General features: G+C 41.7%; 1 protein-coding gene across 1 annotated transcript; it reads left to right on the plus strand.

Moving 5' to 3' along the window:
* The first annotated feature begins 1,685 nt into the window (after window positions 1–1,685).
* Window positions 1,686–13,072, plus strand: MDH1 (malate dehydrogenase 1). Its single transcript, XM_061990441.1, has 9 exons — window positions 1,686–1,774; window positions 6,722–6,820; window positions 7,135–7,231; window positions 8,177–8,352; window positions 9,704–9,826; window positions 9,958–10,134; window positions 11,657–11,770; window positions 11,983–12,072; window positions 12,439–13,072. Exons 1-9 carry the CDS (start codon window positions 1,772–1,774, stop codon window positions 12,562–12,564), a joined length of 1,005 nt encoding a protein of 334 aa, XP_061846425.1. The 5' UTR covers window positions 1,686–1,771; the 3' UTR covers window positions 12,565–13,072.
* The last annotated feature ends 9,468 nt before the right edge of the window (window positions 13,073–22,540 follow it).

The raw sequence follows: 22,540 nt of genomic DNA on the forward strand, positions 1-22,540 counted from the left end.
CTCTGACACTGTAGCTTTGTGCTGCAGAAGCTGTCAGATAATTCAGCTAAAGACTTGTTCAAGCCACAGGAAATTTTGAGTCGAAGCATGAGCACAATTAGCAACAAGATTCATTAAAATGAGAACACTTTGCATTACAAGCATGAATATTTACAGTTTCACACGCACTGCCCTAAAGGAGTAACTTCATATTCCTGTCTGAGGAAGAAACTGTATAAGCGTATATACTATTCAGACTGTTTTAAACAGAAGACCAAAAATCAACACAATTGACTATAAGGACTAGAAAAAGATTCAAAACTATTCCTGCAGAAGAACACTCAGACAAGTTAGAATTCAATTACAGAATCTATCCAATACACAACCCTGACAAAACCTGAGGGGGGAAAAAAAACCCCACAAACATGGACTGTGCCACTCACAACACTTTTACAGCTTAATAACATAGTTTAAAGATCTGTGGGGTTTGCTTATGTATTCATGCCAGAGTCAAACTCCTTTCAAGCAGAGACTCAAACAATTCACTTCATCCAACAATCCAAAACGCAAATAAATTGTTTTATTTTTGTACAACAGATCACTAGTTTAGTCACGCTGTTTTAACATCGTAATAGCACCAAGGTTTCAGTTTTCTCTGCTGCAAGTAAATAAAAGGAAATGGTCAAACACAATCTCAAAGGACTTTTTACGTATAAACTGCGCACCTTCTCCTGAAGGGCCAAAAAAAAGATGTCTCGAGCAGGGAAGAGAAGCAGCGAAGAAAAAAAACCGCGGAGCCTACAAGGGAGCCAGAAGCAGCACCCGAGGGCAGTACTCCCAGGATACGAGGCTGCTGGCAGACAACTCCCCATAAAGGCCTCAAGGAAAGTCGGGCAAGAGACTACGGCGCAGAAAGAGCCAGGGGAAAGCTCTTCCCACCCTCACCGCGGCCCTGAGGAGAGAGAGGAGCGCCCTGACTTGCAACCGCCGCGCGCCAGTCTCACTGAGGCGACAGGCCGGGCGGGCCGGCGGGCGCAGCCCCTGGGGCCAGCGCCCAGAAACGACCGAGCCACACTGGGATGCCCCCAGGGAAAGGCACGGCCAGGCCGCTCATCCGAACCCACCGAGCGCTCCGATGCGACGGGACAGGGGGGAAGTGAGGGGGGACGCTCGGGATACACACGCTCCCGACCTTCCCAATACTACACCTCGCCCGCCCGCACCGCTTTCCATCCCCTTGTCACCTAGCAACCACTGAAACAGCGCCGCCTGCGCACGCGCAGCAGCACTCACTTACTCGCTCACGGCGCCCGGCGTCCCGCACCGCAGGCGCTGCCCACACGCATGCGCCTCCCCGGCCGAAGGCGAGGATAAAGGACTCAAAGCCCGCCCTTTGCCTGGCGCATGCGCATAAAGGCACCGCCCGAGCGCGCATGCGGCTTGGCGCTATCCCTTTGCTGCCCTCTAGCGGCTGTCAGCCGAACTGCTCCCGGCCCGCGGCTCTGCTCTTCAATGAATGGGGCAAGGGGAGGGGGCGGGTAACCGCTGCCACGACGCCAATCGCGTCTGGGGGCGAGGCGCGCCTGCCCCGAGGCACACTGGAAGTTGTAGTTCTCTAACACCTCAGGCTGCGTGAGGAGGCGGGAACCGCGACTACAGTGCCCAGGCGGCCGCGCGAGGCGGGCGCGCCCCGCCCCTACGCGGTACCTTAGCGCAGCGCTGCCGCGGCTTCAGTTGCGCTTTAGAGGTGACCTCGAGGCTGTCGGACCTCTCGCATCTTTCAGCATCAGTCATGGTCGGTACCGCTCCCTGAGCTGGGGGACGCTCCCCTACCCGCTGCCCCTTCCTTTAGACGGCGACTGGGGTGGGGTTACAGCGGGCCCTTTTCCCTCGCTGAGGCGCTTGGGGTAGGGGGCTTCCGTCAGGCGGCTGCGAAATGGCGGCGGCTCTCTTCCTCTCTCGCCGGGGAGCCCCTGCTGCGAGGCTGCCATCGCCATCACCGCACGGCCCTGAGGGGTGACTTGAAGGTGTTGTTGACACCCAGGAGGTAAACGGGCCCAGCCCAGGACTCGCCTCAGCCCCCGTGCCGGGCTGACCTTGTTCCAGCCTGGGGGCTGAAGGGTCGGTGTCGGCCACTACAGTGCCGGCCTGACATCGTATCTGCCCCTTCTCACCTGGCATGAGGGGAGGGAGGTCAGCTTGGGCTCCGATCGGGTCACCCAGGCCTAGTGCTTGACTCTTCAGCGGTTTTATCGCGCCTTTTTCTAAAGCCGGCAGCTGGCTGCGCCCGTGATAGGCGACACTACCTTCCAGAATATGGGGTTGCTGGCTCCCAGTTTTCATGAGACATTAAAGATTCTTTGGGCGTTTCTCTGTTAGCTCAAGGGAAAATGCCTGTGAAATATTTTCCTCTGCTTGCTGTATTTGTGTAGATTCTCCAAATTGTCATGGAGTCCTGGTTTTACCCTCAGGTTGCACAAATGCTTTGCATTTCAGTGGCATATATATGTGCAAACACATAGACTTGGGCAGAGACTTTACATTCCTCTATAATCATGAAAAAATTAGCTTTAATGCCCTATTATTCAAACGGATTTTTCAGTACTTTGCCATAGAAAGGATGCTTCCTTGTTCTGCAGTGTGGCACATTATATCAGTTGTATGCTAATAAAAAGACTGAAATCTGTAAACCTTACCTATTCTGATACCATTCTCAGGAGGAACAACAAAGCAGCAAGTTTTGGTTTGTGTTTGAGCTTTTAAAGTATTAGCTGCCATGAATTTGCTGGTCTCCAGAAGAACAGCTTTTTTTTCATGCAACTTTTTAGACTGTCTCTGTTTTTTATCTTTTATTTCCCTATTGTAGTTATGCATTTGGTGTTGGGCAAAGTTTTTAAACTTATGAAACAAAGTCGTGTCTGTTAATGCAACTGCTATTAGCTAAATGAAATGGAACAAGTTTTTAAGGACACCTGTTTCAAGGTCACTTCTGAAGGAAAGAATTGCTTTGGAATTCAGTCTATGAACTACAGTGCTGCTGGGGTTGCTGAAGTGCACAACTATCTTCCTGATCCTTTCTACCCCTTTCCAGACACATTTACTCTCACTGCAGCTCTGCTTTAAAGAGGGGAGAGCAAAGGAAAAGTTTGTTAGGCAGGCTCTAGACTTATGAGGAGATACAGTTCAATTTAATGCTTAGAGCATTTTTGTCCATTAAGATGAGATAGCTAAGGTGAGTTTGCCTTTAATATTCAGGAATAATGTTAAGTTGATCAGCAGTAATGTTTATAGAGGTCTTTTGTAGCTGTAATTAGTAATGCAAAGTCTGTCACTTGTATATACTTGACATTGAGTTTCTCATTCATACGTTTAATAGCTTGTAAGATATTGAATATTACTCTTTAATTATCTTTGTAATCTGAATCAGTTTCGCAGTTCACATGTATGCTCTAATGTTTTAACTCTGCTAATAACAGCAATAATCAAAGGTAATTTAGGTGCTGTGTTCTTAAGCCAACAGGTGTGTATGGGGAAGGTATTAACGTCCTGCTTTATTCATGTAATATTGGAAGCTTTACTTCTGCCTGTGATAGTTTAGGTGCAGGGGTGGAAATATTGTGTGTTTGATGAATTAGAGGCAGAAGAGTGTCAGGGGATGCAATGTTTGGGTTTTTTGTATTGCTTTGGGCTTCGTTATCTTTACTACTGTTTCTTAAAACTTTTTAACTGTGCTTCTCATGTATGTGAAGTAGGAAAGGCTTTGAAGCTATTTAATTCAGTTAGATTTGGTATCATTTATCCTGCAGTTCTTGTATACCTGAGAGTGAGGAAAAGGTCACCTCTATAGATAGCACAGTGTGAATGTATTCTTATTGAAACCTGGGAGCCAAGTTATGGATTCAAGTGCCTGAACATGAATGTGTGTAACCTACAGTTCTCATTAAGGAGCTGTACATTTCTCTAAACTCAGTCTCCAAGAGTAGCCTCATACTCAACAATACCAATACTTACTTGTGATGTGGCTACTGGGGACAGATGACTATCATTTGTAAGAAGCCCAGCATTTTTTGCTTGTTAACTCAGCTTCTGTAATCAAGAGAAAGGATGAAAATGTCTTTGACGCTAATTACTCACAATTGGTGCAGGGGTAGGAAAGGCTGAAGAAAGATTGTATGTGAATCTGGTGTACTGAAGGCTTGGAGAGAGCAAACAAGTAGGCAATACTTCTCACCTTATTTTAGCTTTTGTTTTTATTTCCCTCCTTCAGTCCAAAATAAGGAGAGAACAGGAAGGATGATAGTAGGCAAACAATTTTTTTTTGAGAGGGTTGGAGCCGAGTCATGACTGAAGGGTGTATTTTTTTAGCAAGGCTAAAAAAAGTCCTACCTTTTACATTTATATCTTCCACTCCTCCGCTCTCCTGTTGTTATACTAAATACTGTTCACACTAGTGGAGAGATTGACAGGTTTTGTGTTTAAATCAGGTTAGCATAGAAGTGCATGTGGTGGAAAAAACTCTCATTGCCTTTCCCCTTTTTGTAACGCTGCTGTAGATTGTCTCACAGATTGCAAAGGAGAAAAGGCCTAACTTCCTAAAAATCTTCATTGTATTCACTGGAAATTCGTAAATAAATTCACAATATCTTTCAGATACCATGTAATGTTCAAAGAAAATGTATTCTACTGTGAGTTCTGGAGTACTGAGCTTAGCATGCTCTTTTTATATGCCGCTGATGGGGGATTTTAACAGGCCAAGGTCTTACAACACAGTTATTTTCCAGTACTTATCTTGTAAACTAATATGATTAGCTACCTTAAGAGAGTGTTCATTGTTCCATTTATATTTTTATAGCATTTATAGAATGTTGAGTCTCCTTCAAAACATGCTGCTAAGTTGACTTTAAAATCTTAATCTGTGCTGCTCATCGTCATTCGGACAAACCAAGTATCTAAAGAGTCATTCCCCTAATGAAGGCAAAATCATGTGGAGGTCTAAATCTGTGAGTTCAGGCGTTTAACTTCATTGCTTACGCTCTCATTTTATGTGGTATGTGCTAAAATAGGGTAGGTGGCCTGATTTTTATAGTTATCTACTGCTAGCTTGATGCAGCATTGCTGCTTGACTAGGTTGCCTCTGCAGAGAGAATACACTCAAATCCCATAGTGATTTTCCTATAAATATCAGTGACAGGAGTGTTGTTTGGAAAGGATCTCTAGAGGTCATCCAGTCTGACCTCTTTCTTGATCTGAGTCTGGAGCTTGTCCAGTCCAGCCTGATAGCAAGGGTTTTGCCACTGCAAAATCAGGTGATACGTGTTTTTTCATCTGGGTCTTGAAAACCACCAAGGATAAAGGTTGTTCAGACTCTCTGGGTACTCTGATCCAGTGCAGCAGTATCGCCCTTATCAAGACTTTTCTCTTAATTTGTAGACCTTGCCCCTTGTTCTTCCTTCTGCCACTACTCAGAGGTGTTTAGCAGCATTATTTTTGCAACCTTCCTCAAGGTAATGGTAGGCTGATGTTAGGTCATCCCTTGTCTTCTACCTTTCCACGCTATGCACAGCTCCCTCAGCCTCACCTGGACCCCCAACCATTTGAGCTGGGACCCTGGACTCTCTTTAGTTTTTCAGCATTCCTTTAAAACTCAACGTCCCAAAATAGGACTCAGTTTTGGTTACAATCACTAAGTGAAATGCCTGTCATTGTACTGCAGGCTACACTTGTCATAAGGCAATCTGGTAAGCAATTAAATCACTTCAGATACAGTTGAATGTGGAAGATCTTTTTTTCTATAATTAAAAGGATAATCATTTAATTATTTGAAAAACTGGACATAGGATTCCAGCAGGTTGGTCAAAGTCTGCTTGTTTGTGTCCTGTCACAATCTACTGCAGCCCTGTTGCCTCTAGGGAAGAAAGGAGACACAAAAACCATGCTTAGAAAATACTGGTTTATGAATGTCCTTTGGCATGTTTTCCTTTTTCAATATTAATTAACCTCTGGACTTGCCCAAGTCCTGGTTCTGCTTTAACGAAATGGACTTTATAGGGTAAGCCATTTCCCTTCCCCCCCCATTTGCGATAGAACAACATGTCAGCAAACTTTTCCCAGTCTTTTGGAGTTTTGGGTCAGTTTGATAATGGATAGTTATGTTATAGATATTAGTCTGTATTTATCCATAATACAGCTTTTGTCTGTGGGTTTGTTAAGCTGTTACATAACAGTGAGGCAGTAGTTTTAAGTCCATTAGATTCCTTGGTTTCTGGCATTCCTTAAGTCTTTGGTTGCAAGTGAGCATTGAAAATGCTTGATGGGAATAGCCCTTAAAATTGAAGGAGTCTGAAAATTGAAGTGTGGCAGTTTTAAAACTTCTGTACTAAGTTTGATGTATGAGTGGGTACATGTTGTAACAGCTTATGCTAAAAAGGCAGCATTGTTAAAAAGAATGAAATTTTTTTTCAAATAGGTTCTCATTCCTGAGGTTTTGGAAGCTTTTCCAAGAGCAGTTCTTAGAGATATTTTTGCAAGTGTTGTCTATTTCCTTAAAAGCAAGTGGAGAAATTTCTGGTTGTTCTGCTAGAACAGAACTGTGATCCCAGGAGCTGGCCCCGATCCACATTTAGGCACTTGTTTTGATCCAGGTTAAATAATGGTAACCTAATTTCTGTAGTAACTGTTGTTTTTTACTGCTCTCAGATGGTGTGAGCTGGCATTGCATAAAGTCTCCATAATTTTCTTGCAGGGTGAACCTATCAGAGTCCTGGTGACTGGAGCTGCTGGGCAGATCGCTTACTCACTGCTCTACAGCATCGCTAAAGGAGATGTCTTTGGCAAAGAGCAGGTAACTCTTACACAGAATTACCAATTGTCTCTACTGCACAGTAAGGAATAAGCTAATGGCAGAATTGCAATCCCTGAGGCATGTTTTCTTGTAGACACCGAGAATTATTTACCAATGTGCAAGGGATTTATTGTGAAAGTGGTGCCCTGCTCTGTTATGCAGCTTTCAGTTATTGGTCATGCTGAATTTTTTCAGTTTTCTATTAATGGATTTTAAGTCTTGCACAAGATAGCAGTTTCTATCAGATACCAAGACATACACATTTTTCCAAACAGATACATGCAACTTGCACTTAACCATTTCTTTCTTTACAGCCTCTTATTCTTGTGCTGCTGGATATCACCCCCATGATGACCGTATTGGAAGGTGTAGTGATGGAGCTGCAGGACTGTGCTCTACCACTGCTGAGAGGTGGCCAAAATAAATTTTTCTTATACCTACAAGATGTTCTAGTACAACTAATGCACTTCTGAGCCTCTGTAGCTGCCAGGAAGTTAAGCAGAAGAAAATATCAAATGATCCTTTCTTGGTTTTATATTTTGTGAAGAAATAATTTAACTTAGGCTGTAAGCTAGGAAGAATGTAATCAAATGAGATTTTTGTGTGTAACAACAAAAAAAAGAGAGACTATGCAGATACCCATGTTTTGGTTTATATCATCTAATCCTGGGTTGTCAGCATGTGAGATAAACTGTCAGATACTTCTGCATTTAAGCACATTGTAACCTGCATTGTGTTCTGGCCTAGAGGTAAAACAGCAAAGAATCTTCATGCCTTTACTAAGTTAAAAAAAATATATAGTCTTTAGAAATATCTTCTGAATAAAGACACAAGTTGAAAAATCACTTGTCAGATTGTGTAGATAAGGTCTGGTAACTAGAGAAGCAGAGAGACAGTAGATGCTACTGTAATTATTACATTACTTAAAAATATGTAGCTACCAGCTCTTGTACAAGTCAAACCTTCTCCAGTTTGAACTGTTAAAGGGAGAGGAAAACTTCATTTGTGTTGATGCTTGCACTAAGGATGTTCTGTAAAAGTGAAGAACAGCATATACATAATACACATATATACATCGATGTGTGTTGAGACACGTGAAAGGTATCTTCTGACAGATTTCTCCTTTTTTTCAGAGTTTATTTCTAAATCTTTAGATACGTATTTGCATATAAATATTTCTCTGTAAACAGTTTCTAATCTGTGGGTTTAGGGCCAAACTTCCATACTTGCATTTTTGGAAGAGGAAGGTGGTGGTGTTGTCAGATCAGATTCTATACTGCTTATGAACCAAAGAATATTCCTGTTAACACTGCCATGAGTATTTATCTCTTTTTGTTCCCATTTCCCTTTTTTTAGAGGTCATTTCAACAGACAAGGAGGAAGTTGCATTCAAAGACCTTGACGTAGCGATTCTGGTTGGCTCCATGCCAAGGAGAGAGGGCATGGAGAGGAAGGATTTACTCAAAGCAAATGTGAAAATTTTCAAGTCTCAGGGTACAGCTTTGGACAAGTATGCTAAAAAGACTGTCAAGGTGAATATAGAAACTGAATTTAAGAAGTTACCTCTCTGAGTTATGTAGAGATCTAAATACGTTGTAGAGTGATACTGTGCAAATAGGAGCCTATTCAGTGCAGGCATTCCTTTCCTTAAGCCCTGGAAAATATATCACAGTCAAGATAGATGAGATATAGTGTGTTAAATAGGTAGATGATTTAGTCCTGAAGTTGCTTGGTGAAAAGGTCTTACATAGTATTGCTGTAGTCCACACATACTCTGAACTGCTTATCAGCAATTCTTTAAAAAAACCCAAACCTCTAAAAAATAGAAAGCAGCTTTCTACTCATCTCTCTTCCCTGGGAGAACTAAATTATCTACATGCAGCTGCCTACTTCATATCCATCTGTGACTATAACATAATGACCCTTAACTTCAGTATCAGTATGGAATTACAGTTGCACAAAAAAATTGGCTTTATTTAGATTGTTTGCATCTTGGTCTTTGGAGCATTGGAAGCTTTTAATTGTTCTCTCTCAGATTCCTTCAGTACAGTTAATGGGATCATGTGGCTGCTCTCCTACTGCTCTTAATCTCAGACCCAGACTCCAACTGTGCTTTGTAACTGCCTTTTTAATGTCTACTTCCTCTGCTGATGAACTTCCTACTGCTTCTAAAGACTTGTTTGCTTCTCTATAAGTTGGAATAAAAACTATCAATATAACTATTTCAGAGTAATGAAAATTTTACTGAACTCCCTTTCAAAAGGGGAAATACAAAGAGAGGTTTGCAGATTAGCTTGTGTGATTGAGAGTATATGGAGCTTGACGTTAATCATTTTGAGGCACATTAGTAGATGAAAGATGAATGAAAATCAGTTTCCATAGCAATAAATTTATCTAAATTCAGGCACTATTTTACGTCTAACTGCCTATGAACATATAGATAAGTAACTATTCTGACTTTCTTAATTATAAAGCAATTATACAAAGCAGTGGCAGGCAGTCTAGAAAGTGTTTAAAAGGTGATAGTGCATTCACTGTGGACCGACTAGTGTTTATATATCTTGCTTTCCCTGTATCTGGTATCACGGGCTTTGAAGCCAGACTGTGAGTTAGAGTGTAGATCTCGCTAGAAGTCTTGTTCTCCTTCACATGTGAATGTTGAAGACACCTTGCTAGAAAATATTTTTCTGTGCAGTTATAAAGATTTGGAGACTATGAACAATGCACATGTAAAAGTCTTGCTGAAGACAATGAAGAGGCTTGGAAAACTTATATTTTCAATAGTTTCTTTGAAGGCAAAGCCTCACTTGAGGGAGCTGTTTTGCAGAAATAGCTTCTTCATCTATCCACATTTCCCATCCTCTTTTTTTTTTTCCTTCTTAGGTTGTGGTAGTTGGGAATCCAGCAAATACTAACTGCCTGATTGCATCAAAATCGGCTCCCTCAATACCAAAGGAAAACTTCAGCTGCTTAACTCGTTTGGATCACAACAGAGCTAAATCTCAGGTAAAAAAAGCCCCAGTCAAAGTAGAATGTTTTTGGTTGTCTCTGCTAAATGCAAACAGAGCAAGTGCTTTCAAAGTCTGTGGAATGAGAAGATTAAGTTAATACAATAGATATCTTTAATTTCTGATTAGATTGCTCTGAAACTTGGTGTGACATCTAATGATGTGAAGAATGTCATCATCTGGGGCAACCACTCCTCCACTCAATATCCTGATGTTAACCATGCGAAGGTAAATGTGAAAGGAAAGGAAGTTGGAGTTTATGAAGCTATAAAAGATGACAGCTGGCTGAAGGGAGACTTTATCCTGGTAAGATCTTGGGATGTTTTTAAACGGTCATTCTGTGCTTCTGCTTTCTCGTAACCTTGAATGAAATTGTAAACTTTGTAAATGACTGAGTGAAGTAGCTCTTCCTGTCTTGCTAGCACCAGTTATCTTCAGATCGCTCATCTCTAGCAATTATTTGCTTATGACAAGTTTAAGGCATGAAACTTATAGTACTAGGAAAAGCTGTTTGGACTGCTAAAATGATTCAGTGAAAATCATTTTGATCATAGCTTAGATGCAGCTCTTCAGGCACACAGGCACCTTTGATGGTTCACTCTTTTTTTGGGCAGCTTTCTAGAAGTGTGGTGATCTTTTGTTTGCTGTCCCTCACCTACCAAAAAAAGCCCAGCAGCCCTCCCCCTTCACATGCATGCATGCATACACACACACACTTTCCAAATCTAAGTTTGTGGCCTAGTCAGTAGCATTTCTGAAGAGTAATCTGAAAAATCTAGGAAAAGCCTGCAAATGTTTTAATGTAGGATAGTAATAATAATAATGGAAAAGTAGTAAAACAATATAATGGTATTAATTGACCAGGCTACTTAAATGTAGTACAAAGTGAAACAAGGATTACGGAAGCCCTTGATAACTTTACTTGGCGTTACAATGTCAGTGGCATGGTGGCAGCCAGGTACTATGTCTTAACTGAGGCACCTTTAATTTGGGGCTGAGGGTACATGGTGTCTTACAGCTGTGTTCTGTCCTGTCTTGTTTTTTGATAGAGTGTATTTCAGTTAATGATTGTTGCTACAGAATAAATGATTGTATGCTGGCTACCAAAGTTCATGAGCCAGAGAATTATCAGAAACCCCTCCTTGTCCTTGATCGTGCTGTATGTCATATGGCCAAGGGAATACTCGTTCCACCTTCTAGGTACATGGTAATGCTGATCCATGCTAGAATGCTTTGCCTAAGAGAGGATTTCGTAATTCCTGCCTTCTAGACTGGGGTCTGGTTGGAATACAGCCTTACCGAAACATATTAAAAGAAAAATAATACAAGGTTTAAGAAACTATTGTAATTCCAAGAAATGCAATCCTTAAGTACAAAATTTTAGAAAGCAAATTTGAGTATAGGGAGGTAGGTTCTGTTGTCTTTAGGAGTTAAACTCGTTTTATGCATTAAATACTGGAGGATTGAGACCAACAAGCAGTTGATGTTGCACTGAGACATCTGTTACTGTTGATGTACATGAAGTCTCTTGGTTGTAAAAGCTTGAAACATCAGATGGGTATGAAAGAAGTCAGTGGGCTGCCAGCTGTAAAGCAGGTACTCAGAAATGAGCAAGCCTCTGAAGTGTTCTGTTCTGTTCTTGTGTCAGCAATGCCCTTCTAGATTGTATTTTTGGATTGCTATGTCCATTTAGTGACAGAACTCTGTCTTGACTGATGAAATTAAATAGTGTTTGTAAGGTGATCTTTCCATGTGGCATTTACTAACAATGTTTAGACCAAGCCAAGATTTTGATGCTTTACAACTTGAGGTTCTTCCTTAATTGCAGACTGTTCAGCAACGTGGAGCAGCCGTTATTAAGGCTAGGAAGCTGTCCAGTGCCATGTCAGCTGCCAAAGCTATCTGTGATCATGTGAGGGACATCTGGTTTGGCACTCCAGCGGTAAGATACTGCTCTTGACTAAGTGCATGTTTGCCTGATGCTTTGATTACGTCCCAATGTCTTTGACCTTGTGTGCACATGTATTGAGGGGAGAAGAATCTCTCTTTTTCTGGAATAAAGAGTGTTGTAGGAGATGCAATGTATTGGAAATTAAAATTTTGCTTGCTCTTAGCAGTAAAAAAATTATTTATCCCTTTTTCTTCTGTTTTCAGGGGGAGTTTGTTTCCATGGGAGTAATTTCTGATGGCAACTCTTACGGTGTTCCTGAAGACTTGCTATATTCATTCCCTGTTGTGATCAAGGTGACTAGACTGTACTTAAGTTTAAGTATCTTCTGCAAGACCTAGTTGAACTGTCTTATGATCTAGTTAACAGCTGTGCTTCTAGTATGAGACTGCAGTTGCTGAGACAATTTTATCAGCCTTTCACAAAGATGGCCATTTGTTCACCGTTTTGTAGTAGTTTTCTGATAAGACTCTGTTTTCTATCAGTACTTAGATGACTAGCTGGTGCTGTTTGTATTCTTTACCTCAAAACAAAATTAAATTGTGCCTGGTGTGTTTAAGGCCATAAACTGTGTTTCTTATGCTGCAAAGTTTCCTTCATGCAGACTGGATGAAGCGTGTTCTTACATGGAGGATTTTTTTTATTTGTTTCTTTTCAAACAGGACAAGACCTGGAAGTTTGTTGAGGGTCTTCCTATTAATGATTTTTCTCGTGAGAAGATGGATCTGACTGCTAAGGAGTTAGCTGAAGAGAAGGAGACTGCTGTGGAATTCCTCTCCAGTGCGTGACTAGGTGATGAAGAAATAGAAAATCACTTAAGAGTGGAAGAATGTAAAAGTCGTCTCTAAATCTGCTACCAAACACAATTACTGTATTCAAGTCAACTGTCTGTGGCAATTGCGTATTTTAAAGTTCATATGCTTACTGGTACTGTGGTGCCTATTGAGTTATTAGCAAAAAGATTGTTAAAGAAATGAAACTAGTTTGTTGACCAAATTTTATCTGTTCAATACTAGTTGCTTCCTGTGTACGATACAGAATAATTGTTTGCCTTGGCTACTAACGCACAATCTGAGTTTTGATTAGGATTTGGCACTGTTGAAACACATCCTAGTTTGTGATCACTTTAGCATTTTATGACTCAACTGAGAAGGAAATTAGAATGCCAGTAGTTCCCGAACCTGTAGTTCAGTGACTCAAGTCTATTGCTGAACAGACTCCAAGTACACACTGTTCACTCGGGTTATGCTTTACAATGTTTGTCAATAGAAATATTAAAAGATGCTTAATCACAGAGTGGCTGAGAGTAGTCTGTTGCACTTCATTTGCATGTTTCAGTTCTATAACTAGCAGCATTTGATAGTATAACATAAAACCCCCCTGCAGGCCTATTTTAAGAAACTGAGAGAAACTACTTTTAAGAAGCTTTATTTGATGACTGGCACTTACTTGTCATTCCCAGGCAAAATTGGTTTATGTCAACATCAGACACAGAAGCCTAAAGGCAGATTTGTATTTCAGCACTACAGTTCAAAAGCAGTGTTGGTGGTGTAGCTCAGTACTAATTTGGTTGTAGCTTCAAAACCTTTTGTCACAGGAGACAAGGACTCATTTGGTTAAGATTGGTACTCAGGTTAAGATGAAGTGAGGTTAACATACTTGCTTGAGAATTTTCCTAGTGCAGCCTACAAACACTTAAGGAAGCTGTTTCAGATATATTGTACTGTAGTTATTCCTTTGCAAACACACAGGGTGAATGTTGCTGTAACTTTTCTCCTAGGTTCCTGTTTATCTTCCTACTGTAGTAACCCACCTTATGTAGACTAAAGGGATTTACACTACGTTTGTTCTGGGAATTTCTTAGGTGTACCAGCTGTTGTGTTTGATTCTAAGCACCTTAAAAACTTCCTGCCCTATTTGCAGAGCACAAACTGTCAAGATAATGGGCTTTTTCTCCTATGCAATGTCAGTGGCTAAGTTCTGTCCTGTTCCAGTGTGTTCCTATATTGTACTAAAGTAAATTGAGCCTGTTGTATCTAGAGTCCTCTTGTTTCCCTTTTTTCATTTGTTGTCCTTAAATGAAGATTCAAGAACTCTTTTGACCAAAACAAAGCTTGAACTGAATTCTAAGGAAAAAGAATGGTGTTTTTTGAGGATTTGTCAACTAGTATATAAAATAAATCAGCGTACATCATTAAGTTATCCTTAAAATAAACACTCTAAACATTACTGTAGCTGTTAAGTATAGTAATAGTAATGCAGCAAAGACTTACCATACTTAAACAGTTAAGCATTTCAGAAAAGAGGAATGTCTTCTGCAGCACAGACTAGCTGGAGACAAGGCAGAGTAAATGAATGCCTTGAATGTCTGTGAAGCAGCTGTTGAAAGAACTTACCCATTCTTGCAGTCTTAGGAATAGACAAGAAGTGTGTATACATCATATCTTTTCACTGTTTTTTCTTCTAAATCCCTTGCAGTTTAGCTGTGGAGAAGTGATAAGGAAATTTTATATGTCTGCCTTTCATGACAGTTTGGGAGCTTCTGTAGAAATTAGGGAATTAAGGGAAGCTGACAACATGATGACTGCCTTCTGGAGTTCCGTTCAAAGTCAGTAAAATCTATTTCAGCATGAACTTGGGGACCAAAGGAATTCATTCCGGTAATTACCATGCTACAGCTTATTTTAAAATGGTGTGTTTTACAGGGAATGTTATAGGAGACAGCTACAGTGCCCACCATTACTCAGTTCAGAAAGGCTACAGGCTAATGAAACAGTACACCTATGTGCTTGAATACCATAACTAAGGTATGTTAAATCCTGCTAGTGTGTAGTATGTTTTGTACCTGCAGAAATATCAATGTAGGGAAAAAGGTTTAAAAAAAAGTGTGGAATATTGGGCTCCTCAGGGTTTGTTGGATGTTTGCTTTAAAGCAGCCTTCTCCAGAAGACAACTCATTTGTGTAAAGTGATGCTTATAACCCTCAAAGTGTCAGAACGACTATATAATTTACCTCCGTCCTTGACAGACTCTCATGATATATTTAATTCCTCAGGTTAACACTTGAATCTACATTTGATTCCTCTGGTGAGTTTTAAGCACTGATTGAATTTCTTCCAGACTTCTGTGAAGCAATTCAATGGGAAATCTCTGATCTGCTCATTGACTGCATACTTAACTACTCCCTTGCTATTTACTAGCAAGTTATGGATGTTTGTACTCATGTTTCTGAACTGTCGTGTCCTCTGTTGTACTTTATCCAGTTTTTTATATTTCTGGGAGATTCTCTTCTGCTGTGGCTAGCTGTCTTTTGCAGTGTCTTGTGTTACTTTTTACAGTCTGCACTGTTTTTGCAGGGTGCTTTTCTCTTGGTAGGTGGCATATGAAAATAAGCATATGAAGGCAAAGAGAGTAGCCATCCACTTTTCCTCCTCTTATATAAGAGGAAACTTGGACATTGCTACTCCAAATTTAGCAAGTACTTTGCTCTTCATTGAAATTTTTGTCTTCTATGATTGACCTATTAATTTTGTGTCAAATGGACTGGAGGACATGAAATACTAGATGAGGCTGAGAGACCTGGGGTTCTTCATCCTGGAGAAGGAAATGCTCAGAGGAGATCTTCTTGTGAATGACTACCTCATGGGAGGATGCAGAGAAGGCTGAGCCAGGCTCAATGGCACGTAGTGGAAGGCCAAGAGACAATGGATACAGGTTGGAACATCAGAATCCTATTTATCAAATCTAAGGTTGATCAATACTGAAAGAACCAAAGAAGTTGTGGAATCTCTATCCTTGGACTTGACCCTGAGCAACCAAATAGAGATCAGGTCTGTGTTGAGCAGGAGTTAGCACTGAATGACTTCTGACTGATGTGATTGAAAGCCACTGAATATGTTTGCCCCAACTGCATCTTTCAAACAATTCTACAAATCTATCAAAAGTTATTCTTCAGTTAGCAATGAGGATACTTTCAGTACATGCAAACTTCCTGTGCAGGAAACAATTTCACACCCACTTTTTACTCACTGATCAAATGCCCAAGAGAGCAGAAGTTAGGGCTTCAAACAGCAGCTCCTGCATGAGCATACTTTGACAAATGAATCCTGGGGGAAATTATGGTTTGAATTGTCAGATTGGAATGTTTCTAGATGGAGCAGCTGAGAACATTAAGGCCTCTGTCTGAGTCTTCATTGGCAGAAAGGCTCCTGGGGAAGACTGGAAACTGTTGGGCATAACTGACATGCTTTGTCACTGAGCACCTGGAGAACACAGCTCCCTTCATGCTAGTGAAGGCAGGCTGCTAAGCTCATCTCTTCATGCCTTCTTGACAGCTTTCCATTCCTAGCAAGAATTCTTTCCAGAGAGAGAAGGAATAAATCTTTTCCCCAAATGAACAAAAAAAAAAACCCATTTTCAAGTTTATCTTGCAGTCTCATTCTCCTGCGGCTATTCCTGCTGTTTTTGACAGTGACTGCAGGTGAGGCTGGAAACCCTAACTCTCCAAGATGATTCTAAGTCAACATTATGCTGATGCTCACCATGGAGCTTCGCACTCTGAGCATATTTGTAAGGCATCAAATCAATAGGATTTGAATCAAACTTTGCAGAAGGGAAGGCAGGAGACCACCTCTGGTGGGTAAAATAGGCAGCATGCTTTCCAAGGCCCAGATTTGCAAAACGGGAAGGATGTAATAGAATCATAGAATGGTAGGGTTGGGAGGGACCTTTAGAGATCATCTAGTCCAACTCCCCTGCAGAAGCAAGTCAGTTTATTAAAAGGGTTTTTTTTCTTCCTCATTTCCTGTGGTTTGGGAACTTTTTACATTTATAGGTACATTTTGAATTCCAAATAGCAAATCCTAGAGGATAACTACAGCTCAGTTGCAATAAAAGAGTAACTTAGATAAATGTATTTACAACTGAAAATGAAGATGTCTTGTGTTCAAATAGAAAGTTTTAAAAAACTTTTTAACTACTATTTAGGTGGCAGCTTTGCAGAGGAGCATGACGTGCTCTTGGATCAGAACAGGCTGAGCAGTCAGCTGCTTAAAATAAAATATTGTAACTATGGGTAAACAGAGAAAGTAGTAGAGATACAGTCTTCAGCTTAGCCAGAAGTAACCCTGTTGGTTTAGTTTTGCAGAATCATTAATTGCACATAGTAATTTATTACTAAATATGTAATTGCATAGATCCTTCCTTTCTTCAAGTCTGCAAACCACAATCATCAAAGGCTTTGCAGCTAAATGATACAAAGGGTTTGTAGAGAGAGCTTTTCCTACTTTCTCTCAAAAAAACATCATCATCATACACCTGGGAGTGATTAATTACTTAAATGCATTAAAAGCTCAACTCAAGCCAACTCATAGTTGAGGCTCTGAGCATTTGTTGACTCTTAGTGAAATACACTGCATGAAATAATCTGTGGCCACTCAGGACTTCTCTGTGCCTGGAAGCCATAAATTGAGGCTCCTGCTCCTGTGGTACCTGCTCCTTCTCTTTATCCATACTGCTACTGCCTTCCTAGCGCAACATGTACATTGTGTGCATCTGTCCACACACATGTGTATGTTCCCCTCATCAGACTGTCATGGAAAACCTGTGGAGTTCAAAGGAGCCACCTGACTGTCCTAACAAGCCAAGACCTTCATGGCTGTCATTAAGCTGCACAGATCAACCATGCAAGATTTTGTTGTCACGGGTAACTAATAATATGAAGGATGAAGGTGAACTTTCATTTGTTACCAGAAGTACAGTACAGTAGCTAAGACAACTGAGTGGATAATTCCAGCCCAGCAGCTCAGGTTGACTTCACTGGGCTGAGCTGTGCATTCTTTAGCATTGGAGTATGCAGTAGCAGCAGCAGTGCACACATACACATGTAAAGGCAAAATACATGCTAAGTCAGAGGCTGAGAAAATACACATTTTCATTTGCTAGACTTTGAGCTCTATTATTTAAACTGAATCAGCATTTACATGTAAAGCCACAGATTTGTGCTTTCCAGACATCCAGTGTAGCCCTCTGTCATGAAATTTTCATGGATTATATTTAGATATTCAGTTTTGCTTTCCCATTCACAAATGTTTCTCACCAAACACAGGCAGCTTGAGTCATTTTAAAATGAGACCAATACACCTGGGCTCATGTGACCCTAATGGAAAAAAAAGCAAAAAAGAAATGTTATATGGTTATTTCTGAAGCCAATGGGAACAAGATCCTTCCAAAGCTTCAGCCAAAAGATTTAGGAAGCCACTAATAAACCAGCATGGGAGTTATTTCAAGAGCAGTTTGAATCCCTGCTGAAAGCCCACTGACAGAGACTTAATAGTCTGGATGAAAACTGGTTTTATAAGAAACCAAATACAGCAAGAGAAGCGGCTGTTTTGTCAAGAAAACCAGCAAGCTGCAAGATTTTAGTGCTACAGTAAATAGTGCCTTGTATAGCAAGCCCAGCAAGGTCTCCTGCAGATAGTGGAGTTTCTCTTGGTTGGAAACATGGCAATAGGAAGCTGTGCCCATACGTTTGTGCTTGCACACGCCTAGGAGGGGAAGACAGACAACATTTGGGCTTTTTGCTTGAAGGAAAGAGTAGTAAGTATTATTAGCTAAATCTCTTCTGCACGCTGAGCTGACAACAGATGTGCTTGTTCTCTGTGAGGATGTCAGACCGAGGAGAGCACAGTGTGAGCTGCTTACACCAGTGGGCTTGAGCGCAAGCCTCGGAGGTAAGCTTGCTGTTCAGCTGGATTTTAAACAGAGCATGTGCTACTTCTTCAGCACCATGGGCATGTGGTGCTAATTCCCACTCAGACCTCCATGTCTGGGAGAGAAGAAAGAAAACAACTCTTTCTTGAAGCCAGGTTCTTCCTAGAAAAGCTCCCTGAAGCTAAACTCAGACTCTAAAAAATGAAGAGATGGGGAAGAATGTTTATTGCTCAGGAAAAAGTTTGTAGGAGAGAATTAATCTCCTGAAGGATCCCTGTTTTCTAAGTTTAAAAAAAACCACCAAACTTCCTAAAAGGCAATGTTAACTTTTCCTTCTGATATTGAAAAGGAGATTGACTCTGAAGTAAACATAAGGCATGATAGGCATGGCTACGTTATACACATATCCCACAGGGACATAGGGATGTGTATTAGCAAGGCCCAACTCCCAGCCAGATTGAGGATGGAGAGGGGCAGCACACATTAGACAAGTGAAAATACGGAGGACTGCTGGGGCTAAAACCCAGGGAAGGCAGCTCAGTAGGAAACAAAAGGTGAGAGTCTACAAAGTTTCTCCTTTATCAGTTGGAAGGTGCTCATCTCACAGATTTGTGTTTGTTCCAGGGATTCCTGTGTAAGGTGAGGGTCCCAGGAAGAGAGCAACTCTTTGGGCTGATAACCACATAGCAGCTCTACAAAGAAGCGGTGGTTCCAGCATGACCCAAGCAGCAACCAGCTTCACTGTCCAGACAAAAGCCCAAGCCCCACAAGGAGGGGCAGGAGGTCAGCAGGGATCAGCTTGCAGTTAGCATTGGAACAAGGGTCAGGGGAGCCAGGGAGAGGGTTGTCATTCCTGCTTACACGCTGTAGTTGAGACATTATAGGGAAAGATAAGGAAGATTTGGGTGATTTCAAGATGGGATTTTGCTGCATCCGGATTTTGCTGCATCCATATTTTGCCATCAGGCCTTTCACGCGTTTCATGACTGAAAAAGAGCAGATTGTTTCCTAAAATAGTTAAAACTAACAGACATGTCCTTGCCCAGCTGTTTGCAGACTCAGAGTTCGAGAGCAGCAGTTCGTTTTAACAAGAGCTTCCAGTGTGGCCTTGTTATCAGTTAGAGGAGTTAAAAATAGGTTTGGTAGTGTCATGCCTTCATGTTATATGGACATTAGGCGGGACAACATCTGACTTCAGAGCAGCCTTGGTACACTAAGCATCACTCTGGGGCTGCTCTGGCTGGGCAGTCACATCCAGCTTTTGGATTGTCTAATTAAAAATTGTTATCTCTATCAGGAGGGCCTTTCTTAATTCTCTCTTTGTACCACTCTCGCCAGATCATCGCTGGCCAAAAATCATGATGTATTTTAAGCCTGCAAATGACATTGCCAGTGCCAAGGTAGTTTTATCCAGGATGTCTGTTGGATAAGTGGTTTGCAGTTTCTTGGATTGACTGTCTGAGCAGTGGAGGCAGAGAGGGAACATGCTCCTCTGGCACATCCCCTTCACACTTAGATATTACTAGACTTGTGGAGAAAGAAGTTTTGGAGAAGCTTTCTTCACCTTGGGCTGTCAAGTGTGCATACCAGGACTGTCCTATGTAACTCCTCCTTTGGAAGAGGACATCCACCAGTATGGGACTCTAAGAATAATCTGTGATGCTGGTGTTTATCCCAGGATACTGTCAAGTGAAGTATTGTTTACATGGATCCTTGAGCTGAATGGCAAATAGTGCTTTTGGCTCTGCTCAGTGTGTTGGATGGCAGCAGAGATGGCTTTCTGCAGACATGGCTTCTACTACCTCAGTGCTTTTTGGCACTAGTGACTTTCAATGCCAAGACAACCTGAGATCCTAAATAAATAGATAAATAAATAAAAAGAAATTTTACAATGCAAGTTTTTTTAAAGCCTCCAGATGGAGCTAGTAGAGAGGGAGTCACACTGGGAGGATTTTTTTTTTTTTTCCCCTCGACCTGTGAACCTGGAGAATTTAAATACATAACCAAAACAGGCAAATCTTCCAATTTGCAGTTACAAGGGTGAGGGTCAAGGAAGCTTTTGGACAGGAGAGGGAAGGTATTGGCTATCTCTTGTCCTCACTGGGGTGCACACCTGTCTCCGTCGAACAGAGGACATGTCTACATGAAAGGTGGCATGTCCTTGGCAAGGAAAATAAACTCCAGACAACATTGTATTAGACATTTGACATTACCCATGCCAAGGACCCTGCCTTCCATTCCCAAGCAGGACCAGCACTTGAGATCAAGTTATAATTCAGGGAGCACGTTCCACAGATGTCCCTGCTGGAGACATTGTGGCCAACAGCAGCCAGATAACTTTACTTTGCCCCTCAGCTTCTTCAAGCTGACATTTGCAAAATGAGTTGGAAGTGATGGCCAGGGGATGCTATTAGGGGCATGGTCAGAGTTTCTTTCTGAGCACTTTGGACAAGACAAGGTGGCTGTGCACCAGGTGACACAGATGTGAGAGGCAAGCAAAGAAAGGCAGCTCAGCCAGCTCTTAATCAACAAGCAAAGCACAAAACAAGTAATCCTGACCTATCAAATTCTCCTAATCAGAGAAGTTAAGTACAGGTGAGGGCGGCTATGATACTTTCATGGGCTTTTAAGGTGAAAACGTAAAGACTAAATGCTTCTCGTTGTGAAATATGGTATTGCAAGAAACCCAAACACTGTTTGGAAACATCTTTTTAGTGTGGACTGGTGGTGCTGCTGCTTTAGATGCCTGCAGAGCTGAGTACCTTGCTCCACGATAAACATCTGCTTCCCATGAGAAACAAAAGCCTCCCTTGAAACTACCTTCCTGTGGGGAGAAGAAGGAGATCATCCACTTGGAGACTGGCCAGAGACCACCTCTGTGAGTTTTGGGCTTCTGGATGTCTCTGAATGGACATACCTGGAGGATGGGGAGGAATTAGTTGGAGGGTTACCAGCCATTCCCATTTTTCTCTGCAAAGCCAGAGGAGATGAGGTTGGGTTTTTTGCCTAGGGCCAGGCAAATCACTTGCACTTTACACAAAGAGAAATAATTACTACTTGCTCTATGTCAGCCATACTCTTATCTAGCTGCATCACTGTGAAACTGGATGTGGGGAAATTAATTCTTTAGTGCTTAGTCTGGTAACTAAAGTCTGAGGAAGTTTTTGGTCTCAGCTGCTACAAACCCACTCCCCATAACCAAACCCCTGGCAGCCCCTCGTCAGTACCATTCTTGGTCTCCTTGTGGGCTTGGACTGGTTTTAACGTGAATCCCTGGCCCTGGTTGGGGCAGGGGCCAAGTGCTGCTGTTTAAGGGCCTGAATTTCTCTAGGAAAGCTTCTGTTGCATATGCATCCTGTATTTATTCTGATTTAAATCCCATATCTGAAGTCTGTGCAGAATCCATCTGAGATTTGTGTATTCCCTACACCAAATTAAGATTTCATTCTGCCATATTTTCACAAGTTCCCTGAAGGGGAAAGAACTCTCTAGCAATATTTCTCAGCTTTTGCATGAGCTTTCTAGTACAAAAATAAAACAAAGCTTTGTCATCTTGCTTGTCAGTGGCCAACTGCTTGCTGAAATGTGTGATCATAGCATGTTTGTTTCTATTTCTGTTTCTCCATCTTTGTCCAGCTCAGTGTGTGTGGATACCCTCCAAGCACTCCTGCAGGTCCCTGTTGTGTCATGAAGAGAACATTGTCCTTCTGTAGTGCAGAGCCCTCTGACATCCACCTGGGCTGTCTTTCCACCTACAACAGTAAGTTTGCAAAATGCCATCCCTTCTTTTCTTCTTTATATCCCCTCTTCCCATGGTGGGGCAAAGGAAGGAAACCTATTGCATTGTCTCTCAGGTACACGTGTCCACCATAGATGATGTGCTGAGAGACGTGGTTTAGTGGTCACAGTGTGTGGTTAGTGGTTGGACTCAATGGTCTTAAAGACGTTTTACAACCAAAATGATTCTATGATCTGAGGACCAGCATTGCACTGGGCAGAAAAGGTGAGGGTTAAATGGAGGTAGGTGGTGCAATACACATGGGATGGAAGGGG

Source organism: Colius striatus, chromosome 2, assembly GCF_028858725.1.
Source record: "Colius striatus isolate bColStr4 chromosome 2, bColStr4.1.hap1, whole genome shotgun sequence".
Taxonomy (NCBI): Eukaryota; Metazoa; Chordata; class Aves; order Coliiformes; family Coliidae; genus Colius; species Colius striatus.